Genomic DNA, 19771 nt, shown 5'->3' with positions numbered 1-19771 from the left:
TTAAGTACAATATTATACAAAATAAAAATTGTAACATTTAAATTATTATAGAGGAAAAATGTCCCATATATTTAATCTAGTAATGTCATGTTAGATTCTGAGGTTTTCTTTCTTTCGAGAGTTGGTATCAATTCTTAACGTGACACTTGTAGGTGAGTCCCAGGTGCATCCTTAGTTTTTCGACAACTAGAAAGTAAGACTCCGTGTAACTTCATTGTCAAGTCCAGAGACATTTAAAACCTAAAACTTGAGTTAGAAATCAAAATTTATCCATGACTAGGAATTTCACTGGAATTTGCCCAAAATATTATATACCTTTCATTTCTGAGCTTTGATCCTGACACCAAACCAACACCACCCTTCTGCTCAAGCCTTTATCTTGGGCTTTTAGCATGCTGCATCTACTCTTGTTTTTTTGGTTTTGTTTCATTTGTTTTTTATTTAGGTGGGTTGAGCAAGAGACAAGTACATAGAAACTTTAAGAAAAAAACACGAATTAGGGCACACTTGGATGTCGCAGTTGCATGGGATTATTTGTGGATTTGGCATGGAAGGCTGGCAGCCATTAGCATACTCTACGTAAAATTCAGGATTTTACTTAATTACATGGTTTACTTTACACAATATTTTGTTGCCTTGTGACCTTCATTTATTTAAGTATTCCAACAAAGGTTCTGGAATACTTTCATTTTTATTTATATTTTGTATATTTAATTTTTGTCAAGGACTCTTGAATTTCCTAAAGTATTCTTATGTTAAATCCATAAGCTTAACGAGTCCAGGGCTACCAGAAAATTTAACTACTTAAGGAATATTATACTATGTCAAGAAGTGATATACCAAAGACAGATTAAAAATACTATCTGAAAACAGTTCATTTAGGGGCACCTGGGTGGGTCAGATGGCTAAGTGTCTGGCTTTGGCTCAGATCATGATCTCAGTGGTTTATGAGTTCAAGCTCCGCATCAGGCTCTGTGCTGAGAGCTCAGAGCCTGGAGCCTGCTTCAGATTCTGTGTCTCTGTCTTTCTCTGTTCCTCCCCCACTCACACTCTGTCTTTCTCTCAAAAATAAATAAACATTAAACAATTTTTTTTGAAGAAAGCTGTTCATTTTGACAATTTAATCAAAGCAAAGGAACAGAATTGAGGAATTAATTAGTAAATTTAGGTTGCATATATAATTCAGTTCCTTTAGCTAAAATAGAATCAGAGCAGACCACCAAAACTGGGCTTGAATTTTAAGATTGACTCTTATTTTGTTCATGAAACACTAGAGAAAACAACCTTAGTGAAGCAGAATGTTGAAATCATAAATAAAAATATTAATATTTAGGGACGCCTGGGTGGCTCAGTTAGTTAAGCGTCTGACTTCGACTCAGGTCATGATCTCACGGTTTGTGGGTTCCAGCCCCCACGTCGAATTCTGGAGCCTGTTTCGGATTCTGTGTCTCCCTCTCTCTCTGTCCCTCCCCCACTCGTGCTCTGTCTCTGTCTCAAAAATAAACTATAAAAAATTTTTAAAAATACTAATATTTAACCAGTGTGGTAGATAAATGTGATAATTAGAGTAGTAATATCCTAATTTCAACATCCAATTTGAAAGAATATGTACAATAGCATCCATGTGATTTGTTCTTAAGTCTCTGAGTGCTGCCATGAATGCCTGAACAAAAAAGCAAAAAAGAGCAACATTCTGCCTTTGTTGAGCTATAACCAAAGAACTGTTGCCCTAGCTACTTCCCACAGTTGATACACAATTTTTCCCTTTAGAAGAGGATGTGTTGGGCCCCTGGGTGGCTCAGTCGGTTAAGCATCTGACTTTGTCTCAGGTCATGATCTTGCAGCAGTTAGTGAGTTCAAGCCCCGTGTCAGGCTCTGTGCTGACAGCTCAGAGCCTGGAGCCTGCTTCAGATTCTGTGTCTCCCTCTCCGACTCACCCCTGTCTACGTGTCTCTCTCTCAAAAAAATAAACGTTAAAAAAAATTTAAAAAAAAAAGGGGGGGATGTGTTGTCTGCATTTTCCTAAACTCAAAAGAAAAAAAAAAAACATCTTTTCTGTACCTTAATAATGTATTTGGCTATAAATATTATTTCAGAAATGTAGTCATTTCTGTAAATTATAGAGCTTTACTCACTATTATGATGCGTTCCTAAGAATGAGTTCCTACACTTGTAATTAAATCGATGAATGCATACGTTTTTAGGGATTACTGGTATATTATCAACCTACCCCTCAGAAAATTTAATCAAGATCTCTTCCCATTTGTGATATTCCAGATGACTCTTTTTCTGTGTCTTACCCAATACGATACTTTGTATAATTGCTAGTTGATGGATAAAAAGTGACATTGCATGTATTTTTAAATATGTGTCCCTATTATTTCATTGTCCTCTGTTTGCAAATAGCATGTTTTATCATATTAAATGAAGCCACTTTGTATGGTTTGTGGGGCGTTCACTGTACAATTGTACCTGGTTCAGTGGGCTGAGCCCACCAGGACAAGGGGGTGCTTTTCTCCAAATTCTACAAAGAGGCCGTGTGGGCTGCTAAAGGATTCACACCAGATTTGCAGTTTCATTGTAAGTAATTATTCAGTCTTCAAACTGCCTAAGTCAATATCCAGAAATAGCTTCCTATTTAAGGCATGTATAGTATTTGCATATATTCATATTTTTAAATTAACTCTCTAAATGCATTTCTCATAATCAGTTTCTTAGGCACTTAGGATTTTAAGTAAACTGAAATGCAGACAAGTAATATCATCTCCCTCCCTTGAAAAATCCAGGTTATTCAGCAAAGAAATGAGGAATGTGATCATACTCAATTCTTAATTGAAGAAAAAGAGTCAAAAGAAGAAGATTTTTATGAAGACCTTGATAGATTTGAAGAAAATGGTACCCAGGAATCACGCATCAGCCCATATACCTTCTGCAAAGCTTTTCCTTTCCACATAATATTTGACCGGGACCTGGTGGTTACTCAGTGTGGCAATGCCATTTACAGAGTTCTTCCCCAGGTAAAATGACATCACACTTCCTTGGCGCCTGAGACAAAGGCTCCAAAGTTGCAATTGTTATGTGTGGCCACTTACTCACTTAACACAGTGACTGTCGTGTAACGTGCAGCACATCCTGTATCACATAAGTTTTTTAAACCAAGCTCAGTGTATTTGAGCATACTGCAACTTTCCCTAGGACAGCTATTTATTCTTTTTCTGTTTTAATCACTCATAGAGACAGTGGGAAAATTACATGGGAATGCTGTGTTTTTTTTAATGAGAAAATGGGTAACCTCCTAGTAATAAGCAACTCCCGTACTAAATGATTATGATTTCCTTCTTTAAGACTTATTGTGCTGGCTTAATTTAATCTCAACTCATAAGGATTATTTCTACTAGTCACATAATCTCTTTTTTTCATCTACCTTCTAGCTCCAGCCTGGGAACTGCAGTCTGCTGTCTGTCTTCTCTCTGGTTCGTCCTCATATTGACATTAGTTTCCATGGGATCCTTTCGCACATCAATACGGTTTTCGTATTGAGAAGCAAGGTAATCAAGATATTATTTATGTGAGTGACTAAGGGATGCTATATCTTCGAAGTGTCCCTGAGAGAAAGTTACCTACTGTGCCATTCTATTATATGGAGAAGGTATAGAGTGATCCAAACCAAACCTCAGAGGGAGTCCTGTTTCAAAGGCAACGCTATTGATTTTTGGTTTGCCTGAGTGGCTGTGGGACTCTGACCAACTGATCAGAACTAACAGAAGTTTTGAGGCTGTATTGTTGGGACAATTCAATGTCACATAATAAAACAAACATCTTTAACTCCCTAAACGGCTCCCATGTGCCGTTTTAGACATCAGAAGAACTGATTTTAAAAATATATGTTTTTTTAACTTCACCCAAAGCCACTGATTTAATATTTTTTTAATTGTCTATTATTCTTGGTGCCATTTTGGTGGGAAATTAAAAGTGATAAAATATTCATTCAGCTGATTATTTAGGGAGCACCCAGATCCCACAGTTTCTGTTCTTGGGAGTGATACAGCAAACGTGTCCTGGAGTACACCCTTTGTCCCTGCTGAAGCCCTTGCTGCAAAGGCCTTACGCACACATACTATATGTATTTGGAACTACTCCTAGCCACTCTGTGAATGCAAGCGTGGGAAATGGAGACACTTGGTTTCTTCTTTGATAGAACTTAGTATTATATGTTGGAGCCATACAGGAAAATCAGAAATAAGATTCACAGAAGCTTTAAAACAATATGCGAGCAGTAGTAAGGCTATTATCTTTCTGATTTCCCTTCGCTCTTCTGCAGTGCTCACAAGGTAAACGCTTTGCTTCTTACCTGGCAGCATTTCTGTGAACTGCCCTTCCTGATCTACTTGGTACACTTATTCCCCCGCATACTTTGCCGGGAAATGAAGTACACGTGTCCTTTTGGCTAACTTGTTGGGTAGGGAGAAAGGTACTAGTTAATGGCTGTGTCTTACTTTTTCAAGGAAGGACTGTTGGATGTAGAGAAATTAGAATGTGAGGACGAGCTGACCGGGACTGAGAGCAGCTGCTTACGTCTCAAGGGGCAGATGATCTACTTACCTGAAGCCGATAGCATCCTCTTTCTGTGTTCGCCAAGGTAATCTTTTTTAGATCAGGTACAATGGATGGAAGGACCCATTTTTAGCTAACGGAGAAATTCAACAACACCTTATTTAATCACATTTCCATGTTTCAAGTGTAATTTGATTTTACCAGCCCTGCTTATACACTTCTTTGTTACAAGGATAATTTCATTTAACATTTGTAACAAGCTCAGAAAAAATCCTGTATTCTTTTTTTTAATTTGTTTTGTCTGAATCAGTGTGCCGAATGTGGATGCCATCAGATCATGGAAAAAATCTAATCTGCAGGTAGCTAATGGTATAGCTTTATACCTTCCAAAGAGGCGTCACATAGAAAAGAAATTCTCTAGAGCACCTAATATGACGGAGTTAATACATGGCTATGTCTGGCACTGATAAATTACTTTTTACAATTACTTCTGGATTTAAAATATAACTAACCTATATTGAAAATATTAAGCTACTCTCATCAGGATATACTATTCAAAATATCTTATTACATTGAAATTTATGTAAATTATGTTTTTTATGGTGAACATCATAGGGAAGTAAAAGTATCAAATAATATTTTGACAAAACATTTTACCAAAAGATGCATGGGAATTCAGAATAAGAAAAACATACCTAAATTTACTTAGACAAATAGAAAAAGTAACTGGAACTTGTTAGGTAGGGTTTTGTGTATTTATAACTTTGTATGACTGAAATCTATGCACATTATTTAGTAACATTTTCAATAAAGCATGTTTTGCTGAGCTACTGGCTAAAAACTTAAAGTCCACCATAATCACTTTTCATTTGAAGATACTGCCTTAAAATTTCTGAAAATTCTAATAAACTTTGTAACTTCCTTTAATATTATTAATACACTATTAAAGACTACATAAGACTAATGATTATTTTTTCCTGAGAATATTCATCATGAAAATAAAAGAGACAAACTTAGAGAATATAAACCTTTTATATCCTTATTAGTCACTTCATTGATCTAACTATATCTTTATCTTCTATCAATAAGTATTTTGTTTTTTCTTCTGCCTCTTTTCACGTTGAGTTTTAGTAGAATGACAGCTTTTCAATAGGGACAATTTCTATTCGTGCTGATAAAGATCTCTTTGGAAACAGAAGCAGAAAATTTGGAGTCTGTTTGTTAATTACCATATGAAGAAATTAGTCACATCTTGACCCATTCACCGTTTGTCACATGGTACCTGTCCATGTGTTTAGAAAGATTTGTGCTCGCATTAAATGAGATCAACTAAAAGCAATTTCACTTATAAATTAAATAATTTTAAGATGATTAGTTTAAATTTAGGAAAAAATGTTAGTAGTTCATTAAAATAATAATTAATTTTTTAGAAAAGTGAGACATTGAGCCGCTTTGGTGGCTCAGTCAGTTAAGCATCTGACTCTCAATTTTGGCTTGGGTCATGATCCCAGAGAAAGGGGACTGAGCCCGGTGTGGGGCTCCACACTGAGCATGGAGCCTGCTTAAGGTTCTCTGTCTCCCTCTGTCCCTCCCCCACTCCCTCTGTGCACATAGCCACTCTTTCACACACAAAGAAAAGTGAGATATGAATAGATTTTTCTAAACTCCGTATGAGAATTTTTAGCCATTTTTATTTTAAGCTTATAATTTTTTCTTTCTCTGCTCATGGGCAGGTCTTATATCCCATTTAGCAGGTGATCTCGCCTCTTTTCAGATGAGTCTGTTCTGCTGTTGAGCTGAGCTGTTCTACAACGTTAACATACATAAGCATTTTAACAAAACCTAAAGAGACCATATGGTACATTAGTAAACTCTGTGATCATTTTACTTTTCTATATTGACATGCTCGTGTTGACTTTGTTGTGAGGACATTTCTGCTGAGAATGTATACCAAGGAGACATTTTATCAATCTAAAATTCTTCAGTAAAGTCACAACTCCTTATGTCATTTTAGAGAAATTCTTACTGTGAATGCCCAGACATTATTACTGTATATTTAAAGAATTAAAACCAATAACATAATCTTAAGACATTTTAACCAAAAAATAAATTTTTAAAAAGCAGTCATTTATCAGATCATCACTGAATCAATACACATTATTATGCTATTCTTTTTTTTTAATGTTTATTTATTTTTGAAAGAAGGAGAGAGGGAGACACAGAATTTGAAGCAGGCTCCAGGCTCTGAGCTGTCGTGGGGCTTGATCCCACAAACCATGAGATGTTGATCTGAACTAAAGTCATACACTCAACCGACAGAGCCACCCTATTATTGCTAATCTAAAAATAACTTTGATAAAAAAAAACCCCATAGGTTACAAATATGCATAAAATTTAGTAAGATTATATGTTTCAAAAATGAGAAGGGGGCACCTGGGTGGCTCAGTCGGTTAAGCGTCCGGCTTCGGCTCAGGTCCTGATCTCATGGTTCCTGGGTTGGAGCCCCGCGTCCGGCTCCGTGCTGACAGCTAGCTCAGAGCCTGGAGCCTGTCTTCGGATTCTGTGTCTCCCTTTCTCTCTTTGACACTCCCTGCTCATGCTGTCTCTCTCTGTCTCTCAAAAATAAATAAAAAACAGAAAAAAAATTTTTTTAAATGAGAAGAATTTTCAAAGCAAACAAAAGTAGTAAAGTAATTAGAATCAGAAGTTAGAGTAGCGCATAAAATACATGTCAGAAGGTTACAAATACATAAAATACATGTGAAAGATAGGCCATAAATCTGTAAACTTTTGATCATTGATCTTAAAGGGAAAAGCAACCAGTTACAAGAGTCAAAGGATTCATAAGGCAACAATGAACTGGTTTCCTCAAAAGAAGCACAGTTACAGGGGGCAAAAAGAAATTTTTCTTCGTCTCTTTATCATGAGGGAAAGAATGTGATAGCAGTGAATAACAGCCTAGTGTTAAATACAGCAGTTTTCACAGGATGGATTTCTACTTTTTCTTTCCATTTAGGCTGATGGAATCAAAAAGGTGAGATTTGGCAAAAATGCATGTCAACTTCACTGCTCTTTGATACATTTTTAAATATATGAAAGAGTGAAGTTATATTCTTCATGCAACTCTCCAATTTTTTTTGTCTTTAGGCTGACCTATTGGATGGTAGGAGATGACAGGATTCTACTCCTTGACAGCGTGTAGACAGGTTGGCACTGACTTTCCCCCATTTCCCATCCCACAGCGTGATGAACCTGGACGATCTGACAAGGAGAGGTCTGTATCTGAGTGACATCCCCCTGCACGACGCCACGCGTGATCTCGTCCTGCTGGGAGAGCAATTCAGAGAGGAATACAAACTGACCCAAGAACTGGAGATCCTCACAGATAGGCTGCAGCTCACGTTAAGAGCCTTGGAAGATGAAAAGAAAAAGACAGACACGTAAGAATGTAACCTTGTGGGTAAGGAGGGACATCGTATATTGTGAGCCTACTACAGTTAAGTTTGGTGACCAAACTAGAAAAGGCATGAAACCTGTTGTAGCTCTAGAGTAGTAAATAAGAATCTTCCACATCACTTAGAAAGAAATTATGCATACAGAAATAAATCAGTCTTATAGTAGTGGAAATAAATAGGTCTTCTAGTTTTACAAACCAAATTGAAAGGATAAATGTCATAATATCTCCCTGAAAATCAATACAATAAGCCAAATGTGTATTTGAAGGTGAACTATCCATTCATTCATTGCTTCCTATGAGAGATATGTACTAAGCATCCTCTGTGTGCCGGGGGCTGGCTGGCTGCTCAGAGATACAGTGAACACTGTACTTAGAATTGACCTTCAAATAATTCATTCAGATATGCCGTGTGCATACTAGTGCATTCATTAAAGGCACTAAATCACTGGACATTCATAAGAGATTTTACCCAGGCTCTTGGGTGTTCAATTTTAATGCTACATTATTGGCAACTATCTTGTTGGAGAATTGAGCAGACCTGTCTTATTTCTCATAAGAACTATTTCGTTCTATTTGAACACCCAGTATTGATAACAGTATCACTTTCTGTACTTTTCTTTGCATTGCTATATGTGTAGTTGCCCTTAAATGGGTGCTGGGCCCATACATAAACACATCAGTTAACTATTTATTGATAACATGGATGAAATAGAGAAGAACATTTAACGTCTGTCTATACATAGCTTCTTAATTCACTTGTCTTGACCTTCCTATAATAAAGAAGCTGAAAGCTACATTTAGTTTCTCTGAGACCTCTTTCCTTTCCTTGTGGCCCTAAAGAGAGCCCTTAATCTATCCAGGTCTTTTGCAGGTTTCAGAAAGTATGTGGGACAGGCGGCTCAAATTCCTCCCACTGCTTGAAAAAACAATTCAAGCTGTATGTTTTATTGGTATGTGGTACAATTTCATCCCTGAAAATAACACATTATATGAAGCTTGTAAGATTAAACTTAGCGTAGTACGTCCTCTGCTTGTGGGGAAGAAAAAGGCAGAGACGTCGTGCTTCCTCTGGGTCCTCACGCCAGAAGCCGTCAGCTGCCCTAGTTTCTGCTTCTCTCCTACCAGCCTCTCGGCTTTCAGCCCCTTCCCTGTGTTACCACACTTGTGCCTCCTCATGGTCCCTGATGCATCAAGCAATCACAGGATTGCCTATGGAGATACAATTTTTTCTTGCCGAGCCCAGGCTCCACCTGTTTTATCTGTTTCTTCCACGGAAGAGTAAGGCATGAATGAGACTGGGAGGAGATCTACTTGGTTTAACAGTATTTATACAAATTCAGGTAAATGTCTGAATCCTAAGAGATAAACAAGGTCCTGGTATTATGCTGCTCAGACAGTGTTCTAAGTTCTAGTAATGACACCTGTGAATACAGTAATAACAGGTCACAATTCAGTACCACAGATGAGAACTCGGATTTCCTATTGCCAGTCTTCTGCTTTGCCGATTTGTTTGTTTGGTTTATTTCCATTTGGTTTGAATCGGTTTGGATTTGGAGGTATTGCATGTGATTAAAGCGCATAAATTATGGTACTTTCGATAACTTACATATATGGCTAGTAATGGGTGTCTCATAAGACTCCAGGTGTACAATATACAAATGACATCAAAGCTCTGTGATTCCCAACCTTTCTTCCTGTGGCTTTTTCCCCATCCCATGAACAGGCTTTTGTATTCTGTCCTCCCTCCATCCGTTGCCAATGAGCTGAGACACAAGCGCCCAGTGCCTGCCAAGAGATACGACAATGTGACCATCCTCTTCAGTGGCATTGTGGGCTTCAATGCCTTCTGTAGCAAGCACGCATCTGGAGAAGGGGCCATGAAGATTGTAAACCTCCTCAATGACCTCTACACCAGATTTGACACACTTACTGACTCCCGGAAAAATCCGTTTGTTTATAAGGCAAGTCCAGATGACATCCAAGTGCAGTGCCCTTCAGAGTCTGAATTTTGAGGCCCTAAGACCCTAGGTTCCAAGGTACAACAGGCACCGTTCTCTGACTGTAGCCTTACGGCCTTGGTACAGTAAGCCTCTACGCATCCACTATTTACCATTTTCTTAAATAATTTACTCTTGTTGTAAACCTTTCTCCTCCCTGTAACCAAAATGAATAGAGCTGATGGTTCCCTAGTTCAAATGAAATGTTCCGCAGCGTATTTGCACTTACATTAATGAATCTGCACTGGCTATTTCTCACCCATCATGTAAACATAGCATTCATTTTAGTGCTCTCTCGGAGATATTTTTACAGAAATACATAAATGCTTTGAATAGTAAAGAAGTCTTGGAGCATGAGAAGGAGACTGGGGACTCGGATTTGCTTGTAGATGACACTGACTTGAAGATAAACATTTATAAGGCATTTCTGCTCTTTGTTTCAGTTAAAAACAAATATAATATTGGAAAAAATGAATCAGGGGACTAGTGCTTCATAAAAGCAAGAATGTTAACCAAGCCATCTCTAGGCCTCTGAAGTAATAGGAGTGCCGCAAGGACTGTTTATTTTATAGTGGTTTTCTGAGGTAGAGGGTAGCACTTTGTGGGCACATCATGAATGTAAGTGGTTACTGAACATGATAAACCACTGGACGTTGGGCAGCGACTCTTGTATCATAAACCACCCTTATTTTAGGGAGATATTAGTAGCACATCGTTCTGAGGTGTCTGACATGAGAAACCAGGAATCCCTAGGGAGAAAATAATGCTGTGTCCATACCTAGCTGTAACCAAAAAGTCCTCAAGTGCTGTGTGTAAATTTTGAATAATTATAAGGTTTCATCTTGTTGGAATCGAATGTATTAGAATTTGAAAAGAAGTCAGGGGAAGAAAGTTTACAGTTACTGGTAGCCTTGGGAAAATGTTGTTTATATATCAGGGTAGCAAATGAAACAGTAATGTTTATTCTAACCAATGAATGTGTAAATATATGTGCTGTGTCAGGTGGAGACGGTTGGTGATAAGTACATGACAGTGAGTGGCTTACCAGAGCCGTGCATCCACCACGCACGATCCATTTGTCACCTGGCCTTGGACATGATGGAAATTGCTGGCCAGGTTCAAGTAGATGGCGAATCTGTTCAGGTTAGTAAATAAAATAGATACTATGATGGTAGTAGCAGACCTCTGTGGGCAACTGACTCACATTCTTTACTAGGGAAGACACCTTGACAACAGTGACTATAATTTTTTTGAACCCATTGTACTACACTTTTTCATAGAGATGGGAAATCTGTCCACCTCTTTGAAATTACCTGGTTTGTTCCATGTACTGAAATCATTAGGAGGAGGTCAAATTTCCTGTCCTTTCTGGATTACTTTTTAAAATCTCTTTCCTGTGTCTTATATAAGTTGCCAGATTCATATCTTTGAAGTTTTTGGACTTTAGAAAAAGAATATTTCTCTTGGGAGACAGACTTTGTGAGGGGTTTTATTTTGTTGGTAATACACTTGGAGTTTTTCTAGAGGATTCTTATGATTTCTTTATGATGACTTTACATTATTCTGTAATATAAAGTAATAAGAAACTGGTGTTTTAGTGATCAAACTTATTGGAACAAAGCTTTGATTTCTGCAGATAACAATAGGAATACACACCGGAGAAGTAGTTACTGGTGTCATTGGCCAGAGGATGCCTCGATACTGTCTTTTTGGAAATACTGTTAACCTCACAAGCAGAACAGAAACCACTGGAGAAAAGGGAAAAATAAATGTGTCTGAATATACATACAGGTAAGGGAACAGGTCTTGGTATTTGCTGATTTGCAAGAAAAATGTCTCTTTGCATGTGGTTTAACTCTGCATGATTTTGTAACTTCTAAATAGTCATCTCTTATGCTTTTAGGATTGTTTATGTTTTATTTGAGAACAGATCATCACTCCCACTTTTGATGAATCCACACCACCTTAGGCATTTGCTGTATGATCACCATTACTAAAATCTTGCATTACCTTTACATGCAACTTTAACATGTGTCATTTCTGTCTCAATTTTGAACTTCAGTTCATGTCACTTTCTCCATACAACCATACCCAATATGCCTTTCCTTTTTCCTTGTCCCCTACCTTTTAGGTGTCTTATGACTCCAGAAAACTCAGATCCACAATTCCATTTGGAGCACAGAGGCCCAGTGTCCATGAAGGGTAAAAAAGAGCCAATGCAAGTTTGGTTTCTATCCAGAAAAAATACAGGAACAGAGGTATGACTCATCAGCCTGTAGTTCCATTTTTTAAAGGCAGAATCTAAATACAGGGAGCTAAATTATAATCACTGAAAATATGTCTCATTTGGAAAGAATTCTTGAAATGAACTCTCAGGTAAAGCCGTGGAAGTACTGAAACATTAATGAGCCAAGCCAAACAATACAGACTTAGGGGATACTTTATTGTGCTGCCTTTTGTCCTCTGATGGAACTAAAATCAAAAGCACCAGACGGAGAAGACCTGTTTTTGGTTCTTCCTCCATAATCTGGCTGAGGTGAGAGGGTGGTGAGGGACTCCCTGGATTCTTTCCTTAGCTCCTTACGGGGTTCGGAGATCACCATCTGGGCAGAGTCAGGACTGCGAGTTATGGGAGGTTTCTTAATCATGAAACTTCAGATCCTTCGAAGGGCCAAGCCATCTCCCTGTGGAGATATCCTAGGCCCTCGTGCATTTTTCCTAGAAGGGAGAGTGATTTATAATTTTCCAGAATCTAGATGATTGCACAGGGGAACCTCAGATTCGTGCTCGTGCTGCGGTTGTCCGCTAGCTGGAGGACCACGTGCTAGAGTTGACTTTAGATGATGGCCCTGCAAACTGCTGTCACGATTCACGCTGGGCTGGTACCCACCAAAGCCGCGCCCACCTTGTTCCCAGCATGGGGAGCTCAATCAGAAGCAAGTTTGATACTTTGTTCCCCTGTTAATGTAGTGGTTCTTTAGAGAAGGCAAGAGTACTTGAGTATATTTCTTTTTCCGTATGTATACATCCCCTAAAAATGCTGGTAGAGCATAAGTCCTAAAAGGAATGGAATGCCAAGTTTTAAAATATTTATCTTTATCTTCTTTCTGCTGTTTTTTACTTTCAATAATTTACTTGTGGTTTTGGCATGCTTACTGATGGTCTTCTGATAAATTAAGCCCTACCTCAAGTGTTGCTCATTTTAGGCGGGTGGCCCTTGTTTCACCCCGAATTATGGTGGGAAGACTTAGAAAAACAGATATGCATGCAGATCTCAAAAAAAGAAATGACCCTCCCCCCAAAAAAAAGAAACGAAAAAAGAAAGAAAATATTTGGGGGATACTGCAAGCTTTATGATCACTAAAAATGAATCCTGATTTATTCCTCTCTTTAAAGGAACCAGCGCAGGACGCTAACTGAATTTCAGACTGTGGGATGACGGGGACTGCAGGACGGGATCCAGCTGTCCCTGTCACACGCAAAGCAGTTATTCCCTGTGGACACAGATTTCGCTTTGACCTTCGCAGTGACCCCAAGCCTTTCTCTTAGACATAGCTTTCATTTTTTGTTATTCAACCTTAGCTCTGCTTTTGATAATTTTCAAGGTTTAGTATATTACCTAAAGTTTGGCTTTAGATGTGGATAATGTGAATTTCATGTGTGGTAAGATCTACTACAAGCATTACTTAACTTGGTAATTTGCAAGTGGTAGGCACCCAATACACAGTTGTTGAATTTAATTAAATGATACTGAACAGTATTTGGTCATGTGTATATATCATATCATGGTTTGCCAAATCTGTTTAGTGCTTCATGTATATGTATATGTATATTTTAATGACTCTAATAACATATAACAAAGTTTATATCGTGTTGGTGTACATCATCATAGAAATCGTTTTGTAAAAGAGTGAATTCTAAGTTTTAGGGAAAAAATGCAATTTATTTTCAGATTCCCAAAATAAGAATCAATATACCATGCTAAGAAAACAGTGACTATTTTGAACTGTACTAATTTTTCTTCAAAAGTCTAGAATGCACATTTCTGCTCCTAAAACATTAGGTTGCTCACTCAAATCATGTGGCATTACAATTCCTCTAACATTCTGTAGTTAATGCTATATGCCTTATGTTAACAACATGCAGCTTTTATAAAAAGCTGCACTGTTTCACAGTGAGCTACTACATTAGCCTGTGATAAATGTCAGGACTCTAACCCCATCCGAGAATAAAATCAGAAGCAATGCTGGGATATTCTTGTAAGAGCCATTTCTGGCTTTTTATTTCCTGAAATGAGGTTCTTTTTCTTAGCTTGGAAGAATGTGGTTATAACCAGACCATCAGATTCAGAAATGTTATTTTAATTTTGACACAGAAATGCATCCCTATTGGAATAACTGGCCTGTTGTTCTTAAATAATTTATTAATATCTACCTTTATAAAATATAGTGCAACTACATTTGTGAAAAAATGTTTGTCTTTAAATTTAGCATTTCGTATCAGCACGTCAATATATGTATAAATGTTCCATGTTCCTGTGTAAGAGAATCTGTAATAAATTATTTTTTCCACTTGTCTCTACACAGTTTTTATTTCATCAAAAATGGTATTAATGTCATTAGTGGGCATGTTATCATTGCCATTTTTATACACTCATTTTATAATTTTCCCTCTCCTGCACTTTCACTTTGTTTCACTGTCATTATGAAGTTGAATGGCTAGGCTTAGTCGCAAACACTCTTTTTCTTTAGTACCAACTAAATGGCCCAAGCAAGACTAGACCTGGGGGGTGGGAGGGACAGATCCATGGATCAGTAGGAAATTACGTCATTCCTTGAGGATCTCAGTCTTTCAGGAGGGAACGACACACATACAAATAATGACAACATGTGACATTTGTAGTGTTAAACCAATGTAGGGTACTGAGAGACTACATAGAGAATGAGACAGGAGGGCGTGAAGGTCAGGTGGGAGCAGGAGGCAGCAGAGAGACTCAGCAGAGTTACGTGAGGGTCTCACTTAAAGCTGAACTAACGCCACGGGAGGAGGCTCTCCGCCTCTTCCAGCGGCAGACGCTCAGTGAGTGTCTCCAGACCCCCTCCCATCCCGTGCAACATGTGTTCTGTGCATTCACGTTGCGTATCTTCCGAATGTCTACGTTCCTTGACCTCTCTCTCTTGCACTGACCCTGATGACCCCTTCATGTTTGTTTGTTTTCATCCTCTTTTAACTGTTTCTGTTCAGTTATTTCACCAACGTTTTTGTTGGTGGTGGTAAGAATTTTAAAACATAAAGACAAGGTTAAAGGACTCATTCAGGGCACAGCCATTCACTGAGCACCTGGATGCTACAGTTATTAAAAATTTGCTAAATTTTTGACAATTGTCTTTAATTCATTTTCTAGCTTTTTGTGGTCTGCTGGAGTTTATTTCTTTTGGTGAGCATTCACCCACATACTAGAAAATTTACTTTTTAGAAGCGTACAATTCAGTGGTTTTGGTATATTTACAAAGCTGCACAACAAATGTATCCAAAATATTTTCATTACTCCCCCACCAAATCTGTAATCATTAGCAGGAAACCCAATTAATCAATTCCCTCAGCCCCTGGCAATACTAATCTATTTCCTGTTTCTAAAGATTTACCCATATTGAGCATTCCATATACACTGGGTCATACAACACGTGGCATTTCGTATCTGGCTTCCTTGACTTAGCAGAATGTTTTCAAGGTTTATCCATGTGGTAACATAAATCAGTATTCCATTACTTGTTATAGTTGAATAATATTCTATTGTATGGATATACCATATTTTGTTTATCCCTTCATAAACCAATGGACATTTGAGTTGTTTCCAATTTTGGTTAATATGAGTCATACTTGTGATCATCTGTACAAGCTTTTGTGTTCATCTATGTTCTCAGTTCTCTGGTAGTAAACCTAGGAGTTTAATTTCTAGGTCATACGGCGCTCTGGGTTTAACTGACAAACTCCTAAACTGCTTTCCAAAGGGGCAACAGGTTTCTTTCCCACCGACAGTGTATGAAAGTTGCAACTTCTCTACATTCTTGACAGCACTTGCTATTGTCCATCTTTTTGATCCAAGCCATTCCCGTGTGCTTGAAGTGCCATCACACTGTGGTTTTGATTTGTATTTCCTGAATGACTACTTATGTTGAACGTCTTTTCAAGTGCTGGTTTGTCATTTTTTTATCTTCTTTTAAGAAATTCCTTTTCAAATTATCTGCCCTTTGGGTGCGTGAGCAGCACCAACCTGCCCCTGAGGTCTCCACTGGCCTCCATCCTGAAGGTGTTGAGTAGAGGCTCTTCTCCAGAGCTAGAGAAGGAGCCACCCCACACTGTGGAGGATACAGGAGATCTGTGCCCCCACCGGCGCCATCCCCACACTGCAGCCCACCCTGGGCTCCTTTTTGGCCCTGGCGCCCACAGTCAGCTGCTGACAGCTCCAGAAAAGACCCAGGCAGCTCTCTGGCACTGGGAACTGGAGACCCCGTGAGGCCCCACAGAGGCCCAGGAGCTATGAGTGGCCAGATTTCATTCTTTCTCATTGCCTTGTAGTACTCCATTGTATATATAAACCACATCTTCTTGATCCCTTTTTCAGTCGATGGACATTTAAGCTCATTCCATGTTTTGGCTATTGTTGACAGTGCTGCTATGAACATTGGGGTACATGTGCTCCTATGCATCAGCACTTCTGTATCTCTTGGGTAAATCCCTAGCAGGGCTATTGCTGGGTCATAGGGGTGTTCCATTGTTAATTTTTTGAAGAATCACCACACAGATTCCCAGAGTGGCTGCACTAGTTTACATTCCCACCAACAGTGTAGGAAGGTGCCCATCTCTCCACATCCTTGCCAGAATCTATAGTCTCCTGATTTGTTCATTTTAGCCACTCTGACCGGCATGAGGTGGTATCTCAATGTGGTTTTGATTTGTATTTCCCTGATGATGAGTGATGCTGAGCATCATTTCATGTGTCTGTTGGCCATCTGGATGTCCTCTTTGGAGAAGTGTCTATTCATATCTTTTGCCCATTTCTTCACTGGATTATTTGTTTTTCAGGTGTAGAGTTTGGTGAGTTCCTTAAAGATTTTGGATACTAGCCCTTTATCTGGTGTGTTATTTGCAACTATCTTTTCCCATTCCGTCTGTTGCCTATTTTGGTTTTATTGATTATTTCCTTTGCCCTGCAGAAGCGTTTTATCTTTTTTTTAATTTTTTATGTTTTTTTTTAATTTATTTTTGAGAAACAGAGAGAGACAGTGCTAGCAGAGGAAGGTCAAAGAGAGAGGGAGATTCGGAATCCGAAGCAGGTTCCAGTCTCTGAGCTAGGTGTCAGCACAGAGCCCGACACAGGGCTCGGCCCACAAACTGAGATTATGACTGGAGCCAAAGCTGAACGCCTAACCGACTGAGCCACCCAGGGGTCCCCAGAAGCATTTTATCTTGCTGAGGTCCCAATAGTTCATTTTTGCTCTTGATTCCCTTGTCTTTGGAGATATGTTGAGTAGGAAATTGCCGTGGTTGAGGTCAAGGAGGTTGTTTCCTGCTTTCTCCTCTAGGTTTTGGATAATTTCTTGTCTCACGTTTAGGTCCTTCATCCATTTTGAGTTTATTTTTGTGTATGGTGTAAGAAAGTGGTCTAGTTTCATTCTTCTGCAATGTTGCTGTCCAGTTCTCCCAGGACCATCTGTTAAAGAGGCCGTCTTTTTTCCATTGGATACTCTTTCCTGCTTTGTCAAAGATTAATTGGCCATACATTTGTGGGTTTAATTCTGGGTTCTCTATTCTATTCCATTGGTCTATGTGTCTGTTTTTGTGCCAATACTATACTACCTTGATGATTATAGCTTTGTAGTAGAGGCTAAAGTCTGGGATTGTCGTGCCTCTCATTTTGGTTTTCTTCTTCAGTACTACTTTGGCTACTCAAGGTCTTTTGTGGTTCCATACAAATTTTAGGATAGTTTATTCTAGTTTTGAGAAGATTGATGACCCAATTTTGATTGGGATTGCATTGAATGTATAGATTGCTTTGGATAATAATGACATTGTCACAATGTTTATTCTTCTAATCCATGAGCATGGAATGTTTTTCCATTTCTTTGTGTCTTCTTCAATTTCTTTCATAAGTTTTCTATAGTTTTCATCATACAGATCTTTTACCTCGTTGGTTAGGTTTGTTCCTAGGTACTTAATAATTTTTTGTGAAATTTTCTTGGTTTCTCTTTCTTTTGCTTCATTATTGGTGTATAAAAATGAAACCTATTTCTGTATGTTGATTTTGTACCCTGAGACTTCACTGAATACATGGATCCATTTTAGTAGGCTTCTGATGGAATCTGTCGGCTTTTCCATGTAGAGTAGTATCATCATCTGCGAAAACTGAAAGTTTGACTTCTTCTTTGCTGATTCTGATGCCTTTTATTTCCTTTTGTTGTCTGATTGCTGATGCTAGGACTTCCAGCACTAGGTTAAATAACAGTGGTGAGAGTGGACATCCCTGTTGTGTTCCTGATTTCAGGGGGAAAGCTCTCAGTTTTTCCCCATTGAGGATGATATTAGTTGTGGGCTTTTCATAAATGGCTGTTATGATGCTTAAGTAAGTTCCTTCTATCCTGACTTACTCGAAAGTTTTTATTAAGAAAGAATGCTGTTTTTTGTCAAATACTTTTCCTACATCTATCCAGAGCATGATATTGTTTTTAGCTTTTTTTTTTTGTTAATGAGATGTATCACACTGATTAATTTGTGAATATTGAGACAGCCCGGTAACCCAGGAATGAATCCCACTTGATCATGGTGGATAATTCTTTTTATACGCTGTTGAATTTGATTTGCTTTTGAGGATTTTTGCATCTACACTCATTAAGGATATTGGCCTGTAGTTCTCTTTTTTTTTTTTAGGCTTTCTGTCTGGTTTGGGAATCAAAGTAATGCTGGTTTCATAGAAAGAGTCTGGAAGTTTTCTTCTTTTTCTATTTTTTGGAATAGCTTGAGAAGAATGGGTATTAACTTTCCTTTAAATGTCTGGTAGAATTCCCCAGGGAAGTCATCGTGCCCAAGGCTCTTATTCGTTGGGAGGTTTTTGATAACTGATTCCATTTCTTCACCAGTTATGGCTCTGTTCAAGCTTTCTATCTCTTCCCATTTGAAGTTTGGTAGTGCACGTGTGTTTAGGAATGTGTCCATTTCTTCTAGGTTGTCCAGTTTGTTGGCATATAATTTTTCATAGTATTCCCTGATGATTGCTTGTATTTCTGAGAGATTGGTTGTAATCGATCCATTTTCATTTGTAATTTTGTCTATTTGGGCACTCTTTTCTTTTTGAGAAGCCTGGCTAAAGGTTTATCAATTTTGTTGATTTTTTCAAAAAAGCAACTCTTGGTTTCATTGATCTGTTCAACTGGTTTTTTGGATTCTGTATTTTTTTATTTCTCCCCTGATCTTTATTATTTCTCTTCTTCTGCTAGGTTTGGGATGTTCTTGCTGCTCTGCTTCTAGTTCCTTTAGGCGCACTGTTAGATTTTGTATTTACACTTTTTCTAGTTTCTTGAGCTAGACTGCAACATGCTTTCCTCTTAGGACTGCCTTTGTTGCATCCCAAAGAGTTTGGATTGTTGCATTTTCATTTTCATTTGCTTCCATATATTTTTTAATTTCTTCTCTAATTGCCTAATTGGCCTAATCCTTCTTTAGTAGGGTGGTCTTTAACCTCCATGTTTTTGGAAGTTTCATAGAC

At 38.3% G+C, this 19771-nt stretch overlaps 1 protein-coding gene across 2 annotated transcripts in view; it reads left to right on the top strand.

Annotated features, from left to right (window-relative positions):
• The window catches only part of GUCY1B1 (guanylate cyclase 1 soluble subunit beta 1), a 45157-nt gene extending 30568 nt beyond the window's left edge, over positions 1-14589 (top strand). For both annotated transcript variants that reach the window (XM_029952167.1, XM_029952199.1), the window contains exons 6-14: positions 2787-3017; positions 3432-3548; positions 4506-4639; positions 7797-7994; positions 9735-9972; positions 11011-11151; positions 11645-11799; positions 12140-12266; positions 13405-14589. In XM_029952167.1, the coding sequence (XP_029808027.1) occupies positions 2787-3017; positions 3432-3548; positions 4506-4639; positions 7797-7994; positions 9735-9972; positions 11011-11151; positions 11645-11799; positions 12140-12266; positions 13405-13428 (1365 nt within the window). In that variant the 3' untranslated portion in view covers positions 13429-14589. The remainder of the gene's footprint in view (positions 1-2786; positions 3018-3431; positions 3549-4505; positions 4640-7796; positions 7995-9734; positions 9973-11010; positions 11152-11644; positions 11800-12139; positions 12267-13404) is intronic.
• Positions 14590-19771: the final 5182 nt, after the last annotated feature.

Source organism: Suricata suricatta, chromosome 1, assembly GCF_006229205.1.
Source record: "Suricata suricatta isolate VVHF042 chromosome 1, meerkat_22Aug2017_6uvM2_HiC, whole genome shotgun sequence".
In the NCBI taxonomy this organism is placed as follows: Eukaryota; Metazoa; Chordata; class Mammalia; order Carnivora; family Herpestidae; genus Suricata; species Suricata suricatta.
Note: the sequence above shows the minus strand (reverse complement) of the source record. Positions and strands in the feature narration are given on the sequence as shown.